At 35.7% G+C, this 22,802-nt stretch overlaps 1 protein-coding gene across 5 annotated transcripts in view; it reads left to right on the forward strand.

The window, feature by feature from the left end:
* The window catches only part of CACNA2D3 (calcium voltage-gated channel auxiliary subunit alpha2delta 3), a 469,002-nt gene that overhangs the window by 327,786 nt on the left and 118,414 nt on the right, over positions 1–22,802 (forward strand). For all 5 annotated transcript variants that reach the window (XR_003559900.2, XR_003559897.2, XR_003559899.2 and 2 more), the window contains 3 exons: positions 5,253–5,270; positions 17,989–18,060; positions 18,837–18,917. Coding sequence is in view for 2 of the 5 variants with exons in the window: in XM_027805095.2 (XP_027660896.1) it covers positions 5,253–5,270; positions 17,989–18,060; positions 18,837–18,917 (171 nt within the window). In the remaining 3 variants the exon portion in view is untranslated. The remainder of the gene's footprint in view (positions 1–5,252; positions 5,271–17,988; positions 18,061–18,836; positions 18,918–22,802) is intronic.

Raw genomic sequence — 22,802 nt, forward strand, 5'->3', positions numbered from 1 at the left:
ATTTAATTATATTATATGATGCCATAAACTAACAGCCTATATGATAGACTACCTGTCACAGGTATGCACTAAGTGTTCTATTCTTTTTTTTGTCTCGTTCTTTTTAAGGAGCTTCACTGATAACTCTGACAACTTCCTCCTAGCTGCGGTGTTAAGTACAGGACCTACATGCTTGCTGCAGTATTGCACATCTTTCCTGAAAGTGTATTTCCAAAAATTCCATGCATTCATACAAAGTTCCGTACATTCAATGCCGAATTCAGTATCAGTATGTGACATGTACAGGATGAGTCTGAACACGGCAAACCACTGTTAACTTAGCTATGTGTAGATGTTACATTTGGTGGAGCTCAGAAACTATTTACAGAAAGGGCCGTACTATCAAAACTCTGTTCATAGTTGTTGATAATTTACTGGCATGTTTGTACTTAATTTCTATTAATTTGCATTGTATCTGATTATGGAACAATCAGGTCACTAGGGTTGTTAGCCTTTTTGTGAGAGACTGGAGACATTTAAGTGCTTGCCAGGAGAATAGTACTGTGGAAATGAGGTCAGTGACTGTAAATTAAGAGTTATTTCTTTATTTTTGACTGCTTTAATGTAAATACGTTGCAGTAGTATAAATTTTTGGCAAAGATAATTTCTTGCAATTGTTATTAGAAAAATAGGAAATGGGAAATTAATTTCATAGTGATTTATATTATTTTTCTTTCTCTAATAATAGAAAAGAATAGAAATACTTTTTTGGTATAACAAGAAACTGCTGCATATAATTTAGTTTTTCAGGAGATTCTTTTTTGCTGTTTTTCAAATAAACATAAAGTTGAATTCTGATCCAACAGAACAATAACTGTAATTCTAGTATGTTTTCCTTTAAGACTTCTAGACTTGTTTTCTTGGAAATCTAGGACACATAGCTACATAATGTTTTGAGTAAATTGTTGAAATGGCTATAAAATATTTTAGAAATGTATGGGGTTTGTTTTGGAATTATCATGAAGTCATTTACAAAATCAGTCTTTGTGAACTTCTTTTGTTAAGGGTGAAAGGAGGCAGACTTCTATGAGGTCTGGCATGGAGTACTTAGCAGAACTACTGGTCCCGTAATAGGTGCTCTCTTCTTCTAAAGACACATTTCAGATCCGTCTGGGGTTTTGTTTGTTTCACATTTACCTGATGCAGGAAACAGCACAGCATCCTCCTTTGCCTGTCTTGGTTTGTTTTACCATGTTAGTAGTGCATGTAACTCTTTTCCTGATTATACCAAACACATTTCCATGAAGGGCTCAAAACAATACTAGATTATTTGCAAATGTGGAAAGCATGACACTGTGTGCAATAACAGTACTGAAAAACCACCTACAGTTATTTATTCTGTGTTACATTGTTTGACAGGGACCCCAACTTGACCTGAATTTAGAGCTGGAATTCTCAACATGTCTTACTGGAATCAAGCATACTGTGAACATGCTCAGGGAGCTTGCAGTCTCTGAAGGTTTTTTTTTTTTTACAATACAAAATAGAATAAGAAAATTTGTTTGGTAAAGAAAATTTAAATTTTCTGGGAAAGATAAATAGGTTAAAAGAAAAGAGTTTGAAAACAAATCCCCTTCCCTTTTCTTCACTGTGTCCTTGCAAGGCCCTAAGCTCTACTCTTGCTCTTTAAAAGTTGTTTGGTTTTTTTTTTTTTTGTGATCTTTAGACTTTTAGACTTCATCACTTTGCAGCAAGATTTACACAGTTCCATCAAGATCCTTAAGTCTGTTTTTCTTCATCAGAAAATGCTCTCAGGTTTGCTCTGGTGCTTACAGGTCTGCAGGCTGCTGTTCCTGCCACACCTGGTGTTTGAGCAGCAGCCTCTGCTTACCAAGCGGCGTGTGGAGGAAGGTCCCCTTCCCTGTGGGGGGCTCCTCCTAACCCAGCCTGCAACAACCAGGGGACAGCAAGTGACCGGACATCCTACCCGCACCTCAGCCACTCATTTTAATAAAACACGTATTACCCAGGCAGTAAATGAGGAACAAGTAAAACAGATATATGTCCCATCAGGTATCTTCTTTAGGAGACAATCATTAGAGGGAGGAAAGGAAGAGACATTAATGGAAAATAAGTAAGAACGGGAGGTACTTTGGTGTGGTTGGAGCCAGATAAAGACACTAAAGTGGCATAGTTTACCATAGGTGCAAGTAGAATCGAAAGATCTGCAGTGCTTTATGAGGGCCAGGGAAAGATCGTGTAGTTCGCTGCAGGGCTGCCTCTTGGCAGTGTCTAAAATGAACCACGGGAAGCAGAGGGACCCGCTGGGTTTTTTACACAGAGGCAGGCAGTTTTTAGACTATGCAATAAAGGGTCAGACCAGTGGACTATTACTGTTATTGTTTAGGAAAATTTTTGTTTCCTATGGCCTCCCAGAAGGGGTAATGTCAGACAAACCCCTATTTCAAAGTAATTTGTAGCAATTATTAAACTGAATTGCTGACATATAGGATCTTGTAACAGCCAAGTTTCAAATCAGCAACGGAATGAAGATTTGCGTGGCTGTAACAGATTTTTTATTATTATTATTTATTTTATTTTTAAGAAAAAGACTGTGAACCTAGATTTTGAAGGTTAGGTAAAAAGTGACAAGAATACCAGCCCAGGAAAAGGCGTAATGGAATGTAAAACTCATCTGCTGACCCTATTATTCTTAATCAAGGCTTTGAGTACTAATATTTCAGAGCAAGAAAATATTCTTTGTTTTCTAAAAAGCTATAAATGGGATTGACAAACTGAATTCAGCAACATATAATATGCAACTTTGATTTGTAAACTTTTATTAATGTGCTCTTGCAAATAACCTTAGGAAAAGCAATATGGATATTTTCATATGCAAAGGTTTATTACATCTAGCGAGTGTGGTAATTATTAATAGGAAATCCTTACTTGCATTCCATCTAATTGTAATTCCTTCACACGGGAAAACTTCATCAAACCGTATGTATCTGAGGGGATGTGATCAAACAGGAGTAAACTCAAGTCCTCAAAACAAGTAGCAAAAATTACATTAAAGAGTATTAATATTTGTTTAAGGATTCCATTTAAAGTTGAAGTCCCATTAGAGCATTGTGTTTACACATGCAGTTTTGTTTGGGGTTTTTGTGTTTGTTCAGGTTTTTAATGTTATCCCCTACACCCCCACCCCCACCCCCCACTCTTCCTTGAACCTTTCTCAACCGTAAGTGGACTATAAGCTTTCTAATTTAGTCTGAAAGTTATCTGCAAGTATTTCCGCAATGATTCCTCTGTACCTACAATTGTGTTGCCTCGAATACCTTGACTGTACATGAGGTACTGTTTCGTAGAATATTGTGTACAATTTAGCTCATTATAAAAATGTATGAGTTTGCTATGTGTAGTGGGCTTGGGCAAACTGTAGAGTTCCTTTCTATTTATTCCAAAGGTGAAATCTAGGTATCATTCTTTATTGCCCTTGTCTTCATCTCAGATGCTAACAAAAGGATGTTTGTAATTTTTACATATATTTAGCAAGAAGAGGGCATTAAACAAAAAAAATAACAAAAAAAAAAAACCAAACCCAAAACAGTGTTAGAGAGAAACCCAACTTCAGTGCTACAGTAGGAAATTTAAAAAATCATATTGCAACTATCTTCTTTTGTTTCAATGAGAAGAAAAAAAAAAAAGAAAAAAGCTTCTACTTATCAGAGCCAGTTAACTAAGTTGAAGACAAATAAGTAGATAAACATTCAGAAAACCTTTAAACTGCTCGAAGTAATGCTCTAAACTTTTATACAGGATTTAGCTCATGTATCTACAGTTCATCAGGTATCTGCAATTTCTTCAGCAACTATATTTCTATATAATCAATTATTTAAATAACAGACTTTTAAAGAAACAGATATAGGTCATACCTTCATGTGATCATGGCTTATATTTTGTTATTGGATCACTCAAGTTTTATGATGAGGAAAGTTTACTTGCAACAATTGTCTCTGCCATGAATTTTGTTATATTTTATATTGTGAAAACAGAGAAATTGTGGCTGGTTGCTTTCAGTATTTGTGAATTAGAGATCACATGACAGTTCTCTTTCGTGACATATACAAATGTGGACATTAGCTTTTAGCAGAGTACTATATGGAAATTCTTCTTCTGTCTGTTTCAATGCAGAACAAGGACAAAAGGTCAGTCAGAAGCTCACTAGAAATCTTGAAGGTGTTTTTGCATTTTGTATTGATTCACCAGTCTCTTTCTGTGTTCAGCTGATACCTGTAAAGAAACAGTTTGTATTGGAAAAAGAAATTTTCTGAGAAGGTGGATTTAGAACAAGGCTAAATTGCTACATATGATGAATTCCCATATGAGTATGAAAGTAAGAGGAGAAGAATTCAGAAAAAGGGAAAACTGTATTGTGCCTGTAATAGTTTATTATTCTGAGTTCTTCTCTGTTACCTACAATGGGTCTTCTTTTTTCTAAAGTGAAAACAGAACCCTTTTTTTCAGCTCTTGATAAATAAGGTATTTTATACATAATGGAGTCTACTGTCTGCTCTCCATGCTTTTTTATGTGAGTTGTTGCTTACAGTAAAATACTGTGCATAAAACCAGGTATGGCTAATCTGTGTGACATAAATATGCATGTATGCATAAACACATTTTATTTGATATATGTACATATAATCATACTTGTGTTTACAGTACAGAAATGTATTGTTCTATGCATACATTATTGTGTATTATGCATATGTGGTGATATGTTTGCATAAACAGTAACTTTATATTGCTATTATGTTTCTTTCCTCTGTCATAAAGAATGCAGCCTTCTACTTTAACTAAACTGCTCGTAATGTTAATTTCATTCATAGTTAGTGTAGACTTAGATGTTTACAAACCAAGAATGACTAGTTTTAACACTAAAACTCTGTATGTTGAATTATACTTGTCTAGAGGAAGATGGAACTACTTCACAGGTCAAGCGTGATACCATATCTGATGAGAAGACAGTCCCTTTCTTAGTATTATTATATTTACAAATTGCATAGTGCTTTTGTGATACCTAGTAGAGAAGCTTCAAGGAATAAACTAAGTTAATAAGCCCTCAATAAATTTAATCAATTGGCAGTGTTTCTGTAGTTTCTTTCCTTTATACTTTGCTTTATATTACGTTTGTGATTTTATGAATGCAACAGCTAAAGTAGCTATTCAAATTAACGTATAATGATTGCTTGTTCTGTTTTGTTTTTTTCCAGCTCCCTCAGGCTCAAAAGGTAAAATATTTTTATCAAATCTTACTCATTCAAAGTAGTCACCAGTTCTTCATGTTTCCATGGTGTTGTGAGTATGGTACAGTAGTGATCAGTGAAACAGTTCACTGTAATGAGGGCGCTGGAGCTGAGCAGCAAGAAGGGTAGCTGACAGCAAGGCCAGCTAAGGTACTTGCTGAGAGTAGCTCTTCAAACGTAAGTTATTTTAACACGATAGGCATATAGTAGCCTATAGCTTTAAAACAGCAGGGAAGCTATTTTGTCAACAATTTGAAATAATAGTAAGGATAAAAAAAAATCACCCCATTACTCCATGTGAAAGATCTCTGGGTCATTTTGTCTGTATTGTAGACTGCAGCACCTGTGGTATAGCTGGTACCCTCTCACTGCTCCCCACTGTATCTATCAGCACACCTTTGAATACATCCAACATTTTACTTCTCTAATAGGTTGCATACAGTTTTCATATAATATGCTTTTGCCTTTAAACAACTTTTGCATTGATACGGTATGTTACCAGAGTCAGCACTGTGCATCATGATAGCACGACTGTGGCAGACGTAAATAATTGCTTGGTGCCTGTTGTATCATCCTTGCATATTTCACAAATATAATTAAAGCTTACAGAAAACCTAGATGCTGCTTTGTGGTTTGCAGTGAAAAATATCAAAATGAAAAAAATCTGGAATATACTGGGAAACTACAATACTCACTCATCCAAGCTGGTTGCCTTGTGCTGGGTAAAGTGCATTTAAATAAAAAAGTCATAGCAATTAATCAGTTAAAAGTCACTGTTATTAGTAGTCTTGGACAATGATCAAAGGTCAGTTTTTAATGAAAGCTATAGGTTAAGCAATCTTCAATGAATAGCTTTTACAGAATAGTGAGGGCATCCATGGAACTCAAAATTTTAAAATGGTTACTTAATATATTTCATCAAGTTTTTTAGTTTAAAAAGCAAGAAATATGAGCATGGAAGCTTTTAGTTTTATGTTGTTATGTATATTTGAAATTTCCTTGCTTGCGGAGCTCAGAAATGCTACTTCAAATCTACAGGTAATATGGTGTTTTGTGACACGGGACTATATCCATAGTTTTTTCTTGCATTTTGGTAGTTGCAGCGCCTACCAAATGTGACATGGTAACAAAGATTGTTGCTTTTTATTTTTCTTCTGGAAATAGACAGTCTAAAGAAATCTTTTATTTACAGCTTCCTGGAGAAGTAGAAGGACTAAAAGACTGGCTAGACTGACTAACCTTGGCTTTTTCATGTTCACCTGCTTGTCTAAAGTTTTATGACAAATGGTTCTCTTTAAAGTTTGCAGAAAGAAGAGGCAGAGTGAGGTTATAATATGCTGGTGCAGAAAGATAGAAGCAGTCAGACTGCTTATGAGAATTGTGTCCTGTGGTGCTGTATTACATGTTCTGATGTCCAGAATTCTGAGTTATTAAATAATATTCTGGTACAAATCACTCAAGTGCCAGGTTAGTGAAAAAGCACAGTTTTCACGGAAGGTCAAAAATGCCAGTTTTTGGTGTGTTTACCCCTTGAGCAAACCGATGCAGAACTAAAGCCCTATTTTGTATACATATGCATAATGTCTACTTGACTGTATGCTACTTTCACGCAGGGAAAGTGGAGAGGGGTGGGGAGGAAGGAATGGGATGGGGAGGGAGGACAGATGCAAGTAATTCACAAGGACTTTTGATAACTTCAGGTAAGACATAAGCCTTTTCATAAATATGGCCTGATAGTTTATGAACAAAAAAAGAGAATCTCTTGCTGTCTGCAAGGCGAAGAGAAGCAGCTCAGGGCTGACACATGCCTTTATGAGTGACTTAGTCACTAATGTACATGTTTTGCCATATGGTGTCTGAACTTGTACTGTATTTTTGTTGGAATCTATGTATCATCTTGCAAATGTTTTCTCTACAAATATTTCAAACAGTCATGTCTCTCTAAACATGTTCACTTTAATCTTTGAGTGATCTGAAAAGAAAATGTGGCATTCCAAGTTTACCTTTGCTATTTTATATCCGATATAAATACTTGGTCATCGTGATGAAATGCGTTATGTCTTTTATGTGAAACATTTTGGCTACAGTATTCTTGGTGTTTATTCAATGTTCTGTGGTGATTAGCTATTGATTTTGAACACCTGTAGGTTCACAACTCTCTACCGCAGTTAAATAACAATTACAATCTGTTCCTGTTATGCTATCTGCTCTAAACCAAGTTGTTGCAAATTCAGAATTGGAGTGCAGGTGAAATGAAGCATGAGGAGTTTAAGGTGGATGTCTGTTGCACCATGATATTGGTCTTTAAAAGATCTTTTTCATATACCCTATACTTAAAATAGAAAATACCACAAAAGTAAAAAATAATAATAAAAAAAAAAAATCCCAGCTCTGATTTCTGGATATAGAGATGCTGATTTAATATGGTTATTTATCTTTCAGAAGACAGTATGTCTAGGAAGAGATAATTTATCTTAAAGAAAGAGCTACTTATACAGACAAATGGAACAAATTCATGTGAATTGTATGTCCTTTATGTTGCTTTTCTGCATGTTTTTAGGTTACCATCCCATGGGGCTGTAAAAATAGTAATAAACAAAAAAAATTTACCAGTTTTCAGCCTTTTTCAGTTTGGCTTCCAAAATGACCTTTATCTTTGAAACACTTTTGAAAAAGCAGTTTTTGTATACATAGATGAGCAAAAGCTCTTCTTCCTTAATATCTCAAGAAGGTATTTTGTTTCCTAGTAGGAAAGCTTTACTTGCTTTCTTGAGAAAACAAAGCAGGATTCAAAATCTGTTGTCCTACTGTTCTGCTGTTCTCTTCTAGTTAGCTTGTGTGAAGATGTAGAAGTGAATAAATTAGGCACACAAATAGGCAGCTGATAGTTGCATTTAGGAACATTTAGGAAGGAGTATGGTTTTGGGGTTTTTTTTAAATGATTCTCTCATGAGCAGAATCATATTTCGTTCATATAGAAATGTTTTGATGATATTTGTTGCCCAAAAGTTCCTGACAACTTTCTTCTCTCTTTCTGTTTTATCCCTTAATTTCTGTAAGTAGTGCTTTGCCCTCCTTTTATCTTGATGCTATCATCTTTCAGCCATTTGGGACCATCATTTATCATCATTTTCCTGCATCATTTTCCTTCTTGTACTTTGAAGTGTTGAATTAACTGTCACTGGGAATAGCAGATTTGCAATTTTTTTTTTATTTTCTATTTCATTGAAGTGCATGACTAGTGATTTTAGCATTTTTATAAAATTATAAAGTTAAATTGAATCTAATGTAGTACAAAATAATCATGAAGTAAACACTTTGACCCTGATTTAGCATTCTTTTGGATCTGTTTCCTGCTGACAAGAGGCTATTGTCTTTCAGTTTTGTAATGTATATATAATTGAGTGATCCATTCCGAAAACTGCACTAAAAGTTTCACTTACATATTAATCACAATCGTACATTTAGTTTCCAAGTTTCTCTCTCACAATTCTCAACAATTAAGCTGATTTTTAGCAACATTTTTGAGTCAGCAATTCGCAGCTTCTAAGTAACTATTTCATATTATGAGGTTTTTTTGATGTTCCATTTTGTGTGCTAAATATGGAAATGTGTCTCCAACTTAATACACTCACACAGGTTCCTGTATTGTCCCAGGTCATAATTTGAATCTAAGCCAAAATAATAGCTATTCCTTATTTTTGTAGTCTATATTAAAACACAATTAAATGGTTGAATTCCAACTCTCTGATGCTTCCAGCGTGCCCCATGACTCTACTCAGCACATGAAAGCACAGCAGTTACAGAAGACAGCACCTTACGAAGCCAGTCTTTGCAGAGTAGGGAAAGGAAGAAGGCAGGTGGGTTGGGAAGGTGGCAGAGTTATAACAAGACAGTGAAGAAAACCCAAAAGCTTCAGTAGGAACCTCGTACTTCAAATACACCTTTACAGAACTGCTGTCTGCTGTGGGTAAAGTTTCAGCAGCAGCATTGTGGCAACCGCTGTCAACACTGGTGCCTTGTCAGAGGGTTTGCTGCAGTCTCTTGCCCTGCAGTTTCACCTCACTTTTAGTCCCTGTGAATATAGTAATGTTTTCCTCCTACTTTTTAACTGTCTTTTCCCAAGGCTGTGTAGACTATGCCAGCAGACTTTGACCTGTATCCTCACTCAAGTCCCTTAAGTTCTGTTTCCTTCCAGGTCTACAGACCAAAGGTTCTTCTGTCAGCATAGCTGCACAGCCCTCCTCAAACAGTTGCTTGAGTGCCTCTGGTTAGCCCCATCATATCTCCTAACAATGCTTCATTTTTTGATTCAGAATGATAGCTCCAATTTTAAGCTCTGTCCTCTAGATATAACGGCCTGTGGACCTTTTCTGCATTTCAATCTGCTGATAATTTAATTACATATTGTGGAAATCTAAGCTTCTGTTGTGGGATGTGAAAAATCAACTAGGAACATTGTAGATCTAGAGAGATTATAATTCATAAGAATATTATAGGGCTAGAGATTAGTTTATGAGCAAACTTGGGCATTGTTGTGGTTAATTGTTTTTCCATGGCTCAGAATTGGTGGGAGGTGAATCTGACTTTACTTGACACTATATGCTGCAACAGATATCCTGTTCTGTGGAAATGCACTATGGTTACTATAGTAAGTGCAAAAATTAGAACTATGTCAAGCAATAAAAAAAGTTAGTGTAAAAAAAGTCTTATTTTGTTTTGCTAGACATTGTTTAAATTGGAAAATGAAGTCTGGATAGAATTAGCACTATGCAAGTTAACTTCTAAGCTGAGCTGAACAGTCCTGCTAGAATTTCCTGATATATACCATAGGCATATAAATCTGTATTTCAAAAAAGATATTTTGAGCTCTCAGATCTAAAATTTTCTTCAATGAATATCTTTTTAATGTGGTGAAAGTTGGTGAAAAAATTTTAGAAACTCTGATACAGGTTGTGGTTGTATAACACATAAAGTCTAAAGACTAAAAGATACTGGAAAAAATGTGAGGTTTAGACCTCAAAATTTGTTTCCTTTCTGTAATTATAGTTCAAAAACTTGTAAGAAAAAGTAGAATTGCCCCATCAAATTTGCCTTTTATTTTCATTAATCTGTGTATTGTTTATTTTGCTTTTTTTAATTAATCAGTAACAATTAGGAATGTGTATATTTAACAACATATAAAAAACCCACTTCATAGACAGCTAAACTGAAACAACATTGCATATTGTCTTTGAAAAGAAATCAGGAAAAACATCTAAAAAAGGATACAGGCTTTATTACTGTCCTTACTTGTTGCTCCATCTCGGGAGACATTCACTGGTCTGTTGCTGGCAGAGCCTGGGTCAGTATTATCATCACACAATATAGGTAGACTTGAATAACATATTAACACCAATAGATACAGACACTACTAATTCTGTGTTAGAAATTCTGGACAACCTCCTGTAATTCTTCTCGACTATACACTCCTAAGGAAAATGTTTCAGGGATCCTTCTCAAATTCCTGTTGCCATAATGGAAACACCTAAGCAAATGGGTATTCCTTCCTGATGATGTGTTTCTAGAGTAATTCTGGAGCCTTCCTTAACCTTAGTCCTGGGAGATGGATGTTAGTGCTAGAAGTGAGGGTAAACTCTCTTTAGTTTGTATGCTTTGTGCGGGGAGTAAGTGGATGCTTGTTTCTTTGTTGTTTCTGGAGATTTATTTGGGGTTGTTCTGAGGGGGCTAACCCTGTACAGCAAAGAGTTAAAGGGAAAACTGCAGCAGCTACATTTATTTCTAAAAGGAGTTTTTCTCCAATTATAAAACTATTATTGCTAGGCGTTACAGATCTGTGACTTCCTCAGAGAGTAAGTTCTGTTTCTGTATTCTAAACAGCCAAGAGTCATTTAGCCTGGCAATGCATTTTTTCCTCTTTCTTGACATGATTTTAAAAGGCTTGTTATTGTTTACTAAACTTTTTATCAAACTGAGTGTCCATGGCCCTTGTATGGATTCCTGCCTATAACTGTTGCCACTATGTCTTTTCAACAGAACAGCTTGTTGGGGCAAATGACTAATGCTGCCTCTTTTGTTCATCATTTTAGACTGTAGATGATAACTTACAAAATCCTGGAATCTAGTTGAAAACTGTGTTTTTCTTTGGGGATCTAGTTCTAGTTTTTCTTGCCAATGTCATCCAAAGTAGCCTAGCAATTCTGGGACAAACCATACTGGTGCAAGCTGGAGAAACTACAAGAACTTACTTTTTTTTTGCAATACTATTAGATGAATAGGTTGAAAAATGAATATGCCATAGCATAATTCATTCAGACTTCAAATGAACTGAACTCAGACATTTAAATAAATGTATTTTTACCATTGTAATTCTGTATTTTAGAGAGCCATAGCAATAATAAGAGTTAAACTAGTGTTTAAGTGAGGATATCTTCCCAGAGTTTAAGAAATAAGAAGCATTGGAAGGGCTGTACAGTTCAGCAGTCTCGCACGAGCATATATACCTCTATGTGTGAATCCGTACATATTTAGTATTCCACTGAACTGAAGTCCCATAAATTCTTATTGCATCAGTTTGACATTTTTGTAGGTTCGTTATCCAGTCAAGCACTGTCAAATCACTGGCATTTCATAGCTCTTTGAGGCTAAAGTTGCCTTGCATTTTTCTTGTAATGGTGATTCTACTTAAATGGTGGCAGAGTTCTGTTTAAATATTCCCAGAATTGCCTGACAGAAGAGTTCTTCTAGTTTTACTCATGATGTAAAAGAGATGGGAATACCTTCTGCTAAGGGCAAGAAGGAAAGAAATTAATTAATGAAGATCTTGTGTGGAGGTTAAACCCAGAAAGAGATTAAATTGAGGTTTGCATTCTTGCTTTTGTTTTATTAATAAACCCTAAAGGGAATTATGTTATTGTGAGTTGATATTCTTAGTAGAAGGTGAAATTTGTAGTATATTCAAATGTAGAACTAAATGAGAAATTACCAGTTCAGCAGAAAGGTAGAAAATGGAAGAATTTTTTAAATGATTAGTGGAACAACAGCTGGTGCAATATGAAAAGGTAATTGTACACTGGCAGTATTGAAAAAGAGATGCTCATTCAGCATAGGGAGGAGTCCTTTTTTCAGGTTTTCAGAGGAGAAACTTGAATATGAAAAAATATTCTGCAAAGGAACTCTGCCTGTGTAACGTGGTTTGCTTGGGTTCAAGGGTTGCAGTATGCAGTGCGCCTTTGCCGCAAGGAGGACCGTAATGAGCCTTCACGTTGCTTTCACATTACTGTGGAGAATTGATTCAGGATCAAACCACTGGTGTAGACAGCAGAAGCCACTCAAGTCTTATACATTGATGGGGACATCCAGGTGCATCCACTGGTCCTATACTGTCTGAAGAAACAGGCAGACCAATACAGGTCAATACCTTGGTCTGAGTAGGAGAATAGTGAAGGTTACTGAAGTCTGAGAGAACTGAATTTAGAGAGGAAGCACAGACTGATCGTGCTTGTGAAGGAAAATGACTTTGTATGTGAACTGGCACAGACAATCTGTGTTCGCTCTCATGAACATATCTTCCGGAGTCATTAAGGGAGATGCTGATTACAGCACACATCAACTGCAGTCCTTAATCAAAATGAATGAGTCAGAGAACAAATTAATTGCATTGGAGTAGAAGAAACTGAATTAAACTTTAGGCCATTTTTTTTTTCTTTTCTTGATTTCTTGGTTTGTTTTGTTTGGTGTTTTCTGGAGGGAGTGTGTGGGGTTAGTTTTTTTTAAATTATTTTTATTTTCCTAAACAGTGACCACTGTGTTTTATGAGGTGTCCTCCTTCCCCATATTACATTCCATACCTGCAAAGTAAAACATTCCAATATTCAGATGAATAAAGTTTCTTGAATAAAATCTCTGTGCAGAATTCCTATGATAAGGTAAACCCAGGGCTTTGTTTTGAAATGCATAGGGCTTATGTAAACATACTAATTTGGCTTTTGGAAAAAGCAGGATTTTCTAGCTATTCTGTAGGGCTTAAATATCTATCAGAGTAAGGAAAATCTGAAAGGACAGGCACTTAGTGCCATACTGTGTATAATCTGAGTTCTGTGGTGTTCAGCATGAAGATGACTTTGCAAGAGTCATGCTGATGTCAGACGTTTAAGATGGTTAGTGCTTTTATACATACAGAGCTAAATAAATATAGGAAAGTATATGTAAGTATATATTTTTTCTATTAATATAAATAAATAATATAGGCCTGCTCCCATTTGCCTCTTTTAAGAAATGACTCTCTAAGAAAATGACTTTGATACCTATAATAATTTTTTAAAGCTTTCATGTTTTTCCACTTTTATTTCTCTGTCCAAATTTTTAGATCCTTCTAATAATTTTATTTCATTTTCATTTGACTAATTTTAATTTGATGACTGAAGCATCTGATAATGCCTTAAGCATTGCACTTGAATTCATATCTTTTATTTGTGTTAGTTTCCTTCTGTTTCCAGTAATCCAAAACCAATAATTTGAAGGAACTGGAATTCACATCCACTTCTGAAATGAGGAAGTACTTTCTTCAAAAATTGCAAGTGACCTTAACAAGCGTGTGTATGCAGACACATTTAAGTAGAAGGAAATTCTAAGTGCACAGATACCATCACTGGCCTGAAACTGTTAAACTGTTTCTCAGGAATTACTTTATGGTTATATTTTACCAATATTCCTAAAAAGACAGCAACAATTTATGTCTTTCTAGAATTTTCAGAGGCCTAATGAAATTAGATGCTCAAGTGCTGACAGAGATCAGTCATATCTGGAAACTAAACTTCCTGAAGCATCTTTGAAAATTTCATCCCTAGGATATGGCAGCAATATCCAACAAAACCATTATTTGAGATTAGTTTTGTACTATTCCGCCAATTTTTATTTGGTTCTATCTTATACCCTGCAGGACATTGTACTGAATCTGGGAAGTGTTTAGATGCATTTGAATGCTGCTTCTTATATTGCTTAATTTTATAGCAAAAAATACTGAGCAATAAAATGTTTCAAAAGGCACTTCAAAGCACATACCTTTTCCTTAGTTCACATCTGTTGGTAGCCTCAAGTGTTGGAGCTTGCCAGTGGAATTTTTATTTTCCTGGAGGGCTGGGGATGAAGCAGCTTTTGTTTCCTTGCCTTTTTCTTTATATTATGTAAGCACTTGAAGGGAATAAAACAACAGTAATTGATATGCTGCTAAATAGGTGAGAAACAGGACTTTAATGTCAGTCAGAGCCTATGTGTGTTAACTAATGCGGTGTCCCAGGTAGAGAATAAGATCAGACACTTATCAGGAATCTAAAGATACGAAGAAGAGATAGAAAGGAGCTTGATTTGTTGATGCTTGGTCTGATGTGGAAAGAGACATTATTAAGCATTGGAAAAAACCCAGTATAACAGAAGAGGGGAAGAAAAGGAACAGAGGGGTTTCTTTGAGAACAGAACAAGAATTCAAAACAGAGTGTTGGAGGAACTGGAAGTCGTTAGTGGCTCTGCATATATGTATTTAGATGAGTTTCCAACATTTGGGTGAATTTTAGTCCAAATTAATCCCTCTTTGTGAAGCCAATTGGTCTACCAGCAGCATTTTGTTTCAGCAGAAACTATATACATAACAAACAAATTACTGTGTGAATATGTGTTTGTCAAACCTTACCCTTTGTTTCCCATGACCTCTGCCAGCCCCCAGAATATGTGGGGGTTAGTAAGGATGAATCGAGCAAGCTTAGCATGTAGCTTTAAACAATTTTGAATCGTCAGACTATGGGGAATTAATATGCCACATAAAGCATACCTTTGTAAAAATGGCAGTAATTATTAGTATTAGTTACTCATACTAGTTACTCCTAAGGGACTGGAAGGATAAAATTGGATGAGGTACAGCCCATTTAAAGATTGAGATTAAATTCATGGTGCTTCATGTTTCAGTCATTCCCAAGGACCCTTGGCTGTAGTAACTATTAACCACCCATCTGGTGACGTATTGCATTATATTAGGATAAATATAATCCTCTGTATTTGCCAATATCAGTACACCACCCCCACCCCCACCCCCGATTTTATGTGTAACCAAGTTATTTGTTCTGCAACAATGCATTGTCTGCTTATGAAAAAAAAAAAAAATTTTTGATGTTTCCTGTAAGAAATGTTTGACTACAGTGTTTTCTTTTTTACATGCCTACATAATTCTTTTCTGAGCCTATGACTTTGTGATGTCTGATCGATGAGTTTGGGAATCATAAGGATTGTTTACATTTTCTTTTTGGGAAAAACAATAATTGAGTAACCAAAGAGTTTATTACTCATTACACAATAATGTGAAATGTTAAATATAATACAGTTATGCAGAGACTTTATTATATATCAATTTTCTTATTCTGAGTTTGTGATATTTTTCATAAGTATTTGCTGATGATTAAAAAAAGTAAAATAACCATAGGCAGTCCTGAGGATATCAGTGATAAATGTTCATTATGAATGTAACTAATATAAGTTGAATTTGTATCAGTGATTAGACAACATATTAGTGATTGGGGTTTTTACTTAGAATCACTAAATTTTTCAAACATTGCATGAGCTGTTACAGAGTTCTGCTGTGTGTAAGGAATTGTCAGACTTGCAAAGTAACAATGCAAAATACCTAGATCATGACTTCCTTTGCAATTTATTAATGGATTCTTACATTAATTGTCTTAGCAGAAATACCCAGTGGCTAACATTCTACTATTTCAAAGTATTTCTGCCAAAATGTCATTGCCCAGGGAATAAAGCTGTGCTCCTCTGCAGCACATAATTCCTCACAATCTAACCACAATCTAACTATTTGTGTGAAGCAAATACTGCAGCTTGAGTTGGTGACTCAGTGGAACATTGCAAATGCAAGTCATCTATCATCCCGTTATTTGCTGACTCCACTTATGGAAGTGGCCGACAACCTGTTCATCTGCCAAACAAAGAAAAAAACAAACAGGCTGGACTATAAGATTGCACTTCTATAGAAATGATTGCAGCAGCCAACCCTTGGTGGTACTTGCAGATATCATAATTACAGGGTAATCATTCTCTGCGTGCTTCCATAGTTAGTTTTGAGAGTTAATGTGAAGAGTTAATGACCTGTTATCTCAGATTTTCCCAGGAACTCCAGACTGGGATTTTTTTCTCCATTTGAAGAATTTCAAACACACTAAAACTTTACTGACAGTCCCTTGGCTGACATCCTATCCGATGAATTTTTTCTAATCTCATGAGTGTGAGTGGACTCATAAAATAATACCAAATGGATACTTGACAAATACATGTCAGAGAACAACAACCCTGGGCAATCATATAAAATCTCTGAACGCTCCAAGATGTCACCCCATAATCAGCAGAATGCTTTTTCACTTCCTAGTGTACATGTATGTGTTTGGGACTATTGACTGTCATACCACAGAAGGCTCCTCTCCATACAAATCATGTCAGCGTGCTTGACTGTACTACTCTGGCCAAGGAGAGTAAATTCTGATGCTAGTTCAGCCCCATTTGATTTTCAAGTGCAACCTCTGAACTCCCAGTGTTTTGTAGAGTAGTTGGTTTAGATTTTTTTGTTGGCGTTTTTATTTAATAATTTACTATTTCATGATAGAGCAAGGATCATATCAGGGCTAGATATATCTCTTTTTATTAAAAAGGAAAACAAACAAACAAACCCAAACATGATCGTAAGTTGGTTCCACCTCATATCCCTATTGATTCCTTATCAGATGTAAACCTTCTTGATACTAAACCCCATTTGTGTTCCGTCTGGTGTCTGCAAACATTACTGCTCAAGTGAGATGGTGCCATGCTTCAGGAAATATACTTATTTAGGAAACTGAAACCCTCCTGAAGCAGACTGGGAGCTGCAAGACATGTAAAGTTCTAGACTTTGTCTGATTTGTTAATATGAAACATGCTTCATCAAATATCTTGGTAGTAATATATGACTTGTGTTCTCAAAATCTGGGGAGTTGATATCTGTGAGCAATGTCACGCTCTTATGGCCAATGATAAGCGTTCTACATGTTTCTCTTGAATGGAACCAAGGTCAGGAGATCTGTTTTCTCCCTAAATTGAAGAAATATGTTCAAACCTGATGTGCAGAATCATCTAATGCTTCATGCCACCTCTTTGTCCAGCAAACTGAAACCAGATGGAGCAAAGATGCTCCTGGGATCCTAACTGGCTGGTCATCCTTTCTGCCGCTTGTGTTAGCTGATGAGATCTCAGTCTGGACCAGAGCAAAGTGTATGGAGCTCATGACCTCTTGTTCCTTGCTGGGAGAAAACAGCCTGAGGCAATTTTGGCAGAGCTGACACTGGGAAAGATGTAGAACAGAGCTCCAACTGCTTTGCTACTGCACATGCTGCTTCCACAATCCACATTTTAGCCCCTTTCTATCTGTCATGGGACACTGCAATAGGAATGAAGATGAGGCATCTTTCCTGCCAGTGCAGATGGTGGGGTGGGCAGAGCTGGTATGTGGAGACCAGCTTGGGCTGGGCTGCACTGACTGCAAGTCTAACTACCCAAGTGTCATTTAGATAAATTGCCTTATCTCATTGAAAATTAAGATAATGTAATTGAAAAATGCAATCATGTGTCTGTAATTGTTCCTTAGTTCTTAGAGATAGTATTTCTTTTTCAAATATAGCTTGCTGATGATCAGGGATTGGTGTTGATGACAACTGTTGCCATGCCAGTATTTAGTAAGCAAAATGAGACTGTAAGTATTCAGACTATTTCTGTCATGTGATAAGGGGGTGACTGCAGTGAAGTTGCTTTCAGGGACCCAATAAGATTTTAGCCAACTCTAAAAATCTTTTTTCTCTTCTTATTTTGTCTGCAGTTAATAACCCGATGTTAACATAAAAATGTGGACAAATAATCCCAAATAACTGTACTCTAGAAACCATAGTAAAATAATTAAACCCTATGTCTAAGACAAAATTTCAGATGATGGTGGGCCTTTGGGTTTTCTTACTTTTATATTACCTTTTTGCAGCAAATATTTTATATCCTTTTCTTCTTTGCACTCATATGCTTCTATTTCATAAACTCAGAATGTAATTAGTCATATGTATAATATGTATAGATCTGTTTATCTTTGTTAATTTAACAGGTTATTAAAATGACACGTACTTTCCCCTTAATGCTTAATCTTTCTCCTTTTTTTTATCAAGTTGCAGAAGAAATTGGCAAAGAAGGCAGTAATGTGTTTTTAAATCAAAACCTATTTTGCATGAGGAAGTTTTCTGTTGAGGGGCTCAATAGCTATCAGAAGTTTGCATGCCTTTTCTATGTGAATTGCTGATAGAGAGGAGCAATGTTATTGATTAAATAGCTATTTGATCAGATGAGTTGTACCAGTGCCTGCTTTCCCCACTTTTTAAATGATTTGTCTATCTGTTCACTTGTGCAGAGTAGCTGCAATGTGAAATGAGCAGTGAAAATGTTCATTGTTATTGTGGTTCCGAGTGCATCTTTTATTGTTCTTTTCAGAGATCTAAAGGGATTCTTCTGGGAGTAGTTGGCACAGATGTTCCAGTTAAAGAGCTTTTAAAAACTATTCCAAAATACAAGGTAATACACAAATGATAACATGTCCTCTATACTCAGTATAATATAACATAATTTATTTAGCACATTTAAATTGTTTATATTGAAATAGCTCCGCTATTTCACTCATTTTCCTCAGGAAACGTAGCTCTGTAATGTCTGAGATTGGGTGAAGTTTTTAATACCAAAATTAATATATGCCTTGATCTTCACATTTTTGCAAATCAGTGTGTTTTAGAAGGTAATATTGTCTGTAATAAAATCAATGAAATGATTAAACCATACAGTATAACTAGAATACCACACAAAATAACCAGAAATACATACTGAAAACTTCTGTGAATTTGTATGAAAACCATATAAAAATGTATCCTTAATATTACTGTAGGCTTCCTGCCTGTGTGTGGCATTTTCTGTTCAAATTCCATGTCCCAGACTAGTTATCTACTTGAATTCAAGCAAGTGGGACATTTTGGGAACTTGAACGAGTTCCTGCTTAGCAGACTAGTGGTTCTTCTGCTCCTACCCAGTATTTGCTAGAAAATTCCCTCTACTTAGTTTTACAAAGTCAGAGACAACTCTACTCTAAAATGCTTAAAAAACTAATCATCATAAATTTTTTCAAAATTTCACGTACTTAATCTACTGTGGGATGTTTGTAACTCAGTAAAAGTAGGCTTCAGGCAAATGCAAAGATGTAATTACTTTTCATTTACATTTGATGCAATACCTTAGTATTTCACTATTTCTTTGTGTCTGAAATGCTTTATTATGTTGTTTTATTTACAAATGAAAATTAAATCGATGTTTTCCAGTTAATTCCTAGCAGAATTTTTTTGCTATTTTGCAGTAGCTACATTTTGACATGTATCTGTATTGAGCATAATTTTATATGTCATACTTTCCACTTAACTGGCTGCCATGCTCTCATTCACTGATTTCTAAGAAACTGGAAGAATAAGATGGCTTGTGAGTGCCTTTGAACATTCCTACATGTTTTTGTACATAATACTAGTTAGGAGAAAAAAAAATCTATTGAGTTTAATTCTAATTTGAATACATTATCAATTACCAAATTGTTTTGGTAGATCAATATGCAGTAACTGGAAAGATTATATTAAACAAGAATCTGATAAAAGTAATGCATACAATGTTGGCAATAATGTTGACAAAGTGTGTTGGAGTAATTTCCTGGGACCTGGATTTCGCTAGGCTAGATGCTATGCAAACAGAACAGAAAAGCTCTCCCAGCTGGAAAAAAGTTTGCAGACTATGGGAGAAGGCAGCAGATGACGACACACTGATATCAAAACATAGCAAACAGAGACATTGCTGGTTAGGATTAATAACAGAGAAAAGTCTCAGTGCCCTAATCACCAAAGTTAGTTAACCACAGCTTCTATTATACTTGTGTGTGCAGAAATACAGAATCAGTAGAATCAGTAGAAGGCAGACGAGAAAGGAGCAAAATTTGGAGCAATGGAAACAATGTTTGGAGCAGCCTTTTAAGGAGCTATGGGTAGAGCAAGTTTCATTCATAGTGAGAAGGAAGAACAACACTGTAGTAACCGTAGAAATGAAAGCCTGTCTGTACGTAGCTGGATAGAAAAGGCTGTGTCACAACGGTGTTATTCAGAAGTCAGCTGTAAGATCTGGACGTAGTTTAAATACAAGAACGCAGAGAGAGTCTGAGGCCTGAGTAACAGGTATTGCAGCAGAGCTGGAGTCAGAAAAGGAGAAGATAGGTAGGAAAATTGGAATTTCTGGGTTTGTCGTATTGATATAATATTTTTTAAGACTTAGTTTTCTGTGCAAGTAATATACAATCCTCTTTCTGAATATTAGACTTTTTATTTTAAGGTATGTTTTATATTGCAGGATGTAATGTGAGAGAGGATTATTACAGGAGGCACCAGTATCATGCAATACAGTTAGGTTAGTGAAATCACTTGAGTTATAACTTCCAGTCTCACATACCGTAAACATTTCTGAACAGTGAAAAGACCGTGCAATTGCAAGAGCATAATCACCCCGGGACCCATTCCTGTAGAGGCAGCATGTGAAATAAAATTCACACAGGGATATAAAATGATTGGTTGGAAATAGTATTCTGCTGACCTGGAATTCACTCAGCTTGGATGAGGTGGATTTTATGCTGAGGAAGATACAATAAGCTATTTTCAGCAGTCATTATCTAGACTAAACTTCCCCAGATGTCAGTGGCAGTTTCCCCTGAATAAGGTAGGGTTGGATTTAGTAATGCTTAGTTTTCATGTGGCATTTTACAGCAGTTAGAAAAAGTTTTTTCATTTCTGAATCTGTCATTTAGAGACAGAGTTCAAGGTTTAAAGTGGCAGTGCTGCTGTAAGTGGTAGTATTTCTCAAACCAAAGATTTTAAGTGCAGAGAGCATGCAATTTCACATATTGCACAACACATTAAAATACTACCCTTGGAGTCTGGGTATGCTTCAAATAGGCAAATATTTTTTTCCTGTGAAGTATACCACCCACGTTTGTTTCCTTACCTGACTTGGATGTCATTCTGCAGTTATCAACACAGACAATTATACATGAGATCTGATATTTAGCCAACAGCTAGTTCACTTGTCATGCTATAATAGGTAAAATATGTCCGCTGTTATTATTTTGGTTATCCCTCCTTTATGAAGAGATGCCAAGAACATATCACCTTCTATTACTTTCACTGAAGTTTATTGCTTTAGGAAACCCACTAATTTATGAAACAATCTTCTGTATGGCAGATACAGTTGACCATATACAATCGTTCACAGAAAGACAGTATAAATCTACTTCATATGTTTTCCCTATGACCTTGCCATAATATCATGCTCAGGTTTATATTTCCAGAAAACTGCAGCAGCCAACAGACTTGCTGTCCTACTTGCTGTCCCATCTTAGAAATGATTCTGACTTGTCAACCTTACTCACATTGCTTTATGCCAGACAAATTCCTAAGGACCCACCTGAGCGAAACATTTAAGAATGTACTGAAGTAAAATAAAAAGGTTATTAGTAGTGAGAAATGTAAAGTAAATACCAAAGCAAAATAGTTCTGGAGTTTTGGGGTTGGGTTTTGGTCATTTTTTTCCCCTTCATTGGGGTTTAGTACCTCAGTGCATTAAGATACTTAAATAAAGATATATGGGATGGTATATTATGGTACTTCAGAACTGAAAAAAAGAAAGGATGTGAAAGTATAGCGAGATGTATCTTTGCACAGTAAAAGTTGCATACTGAAGCTGCAGAAAGCTTCTACATTAGCAGCAAGTTTATGCTAAGAAGGGATGTTTGAATGACCACATGAATGATTTGAAGATACATTTATTGCATTCAGTGGGTGCAATCAACTGTGTAATAGGCATATTGGTAAAAGAGCGGTATTATTATTTAAATAAGTACAGTGCTAAATTTGATTACATATACTGTTAGGCCTCATAAAGCATTTCATTGTTTTCAAATTATCTCCCATATTTCCACTCGATACAAATACGTAAACTTAGCAAAGTTTCTGTAGTAGAAATATGCTGCCTTCTGTGGCTCCCAATGAATTTGAATTCACAGAGAGGTAAAATGCCTTTAAGACTGGAAGATGTAAACATCTCTTACGACAGGCCACTGTTTGTTCACTATAACTGTACATTCAGTACCATTGACTTAAATTATTTTATGACTAAATTCTGGTATCCCTTTGCTTTGTCACATGCTATGGTGTATGTCTCATATCTAATTCACCCTAAAGCATATAGAGGTGCCCTAGATAGCAAAGTGTGCGTGACATTTAAAATATGTTCTATACGCTGAATTCATCACCATGACAGGTTGTCATTTTCACAAAATGTCAAGGATCAGAGCTTTGCATATGTCATAATGAAATACTATGTGGACAA

The sequence above is a fragment of the Falco cherrug genome, chromosome 4 (assembly GCF_023634085.1).
Source record: "Falco cherrug isolate bFalChe1 chromosome 4, bFalChe1.pri, whole genome shotgun sequence".
NCBI classification, from domain to species: domain Eukaryota; kingdom Metazoa; phylum Chordata; class Aves; order Falconiformes; family Falconidae; genus Falco; species Falco cherrug.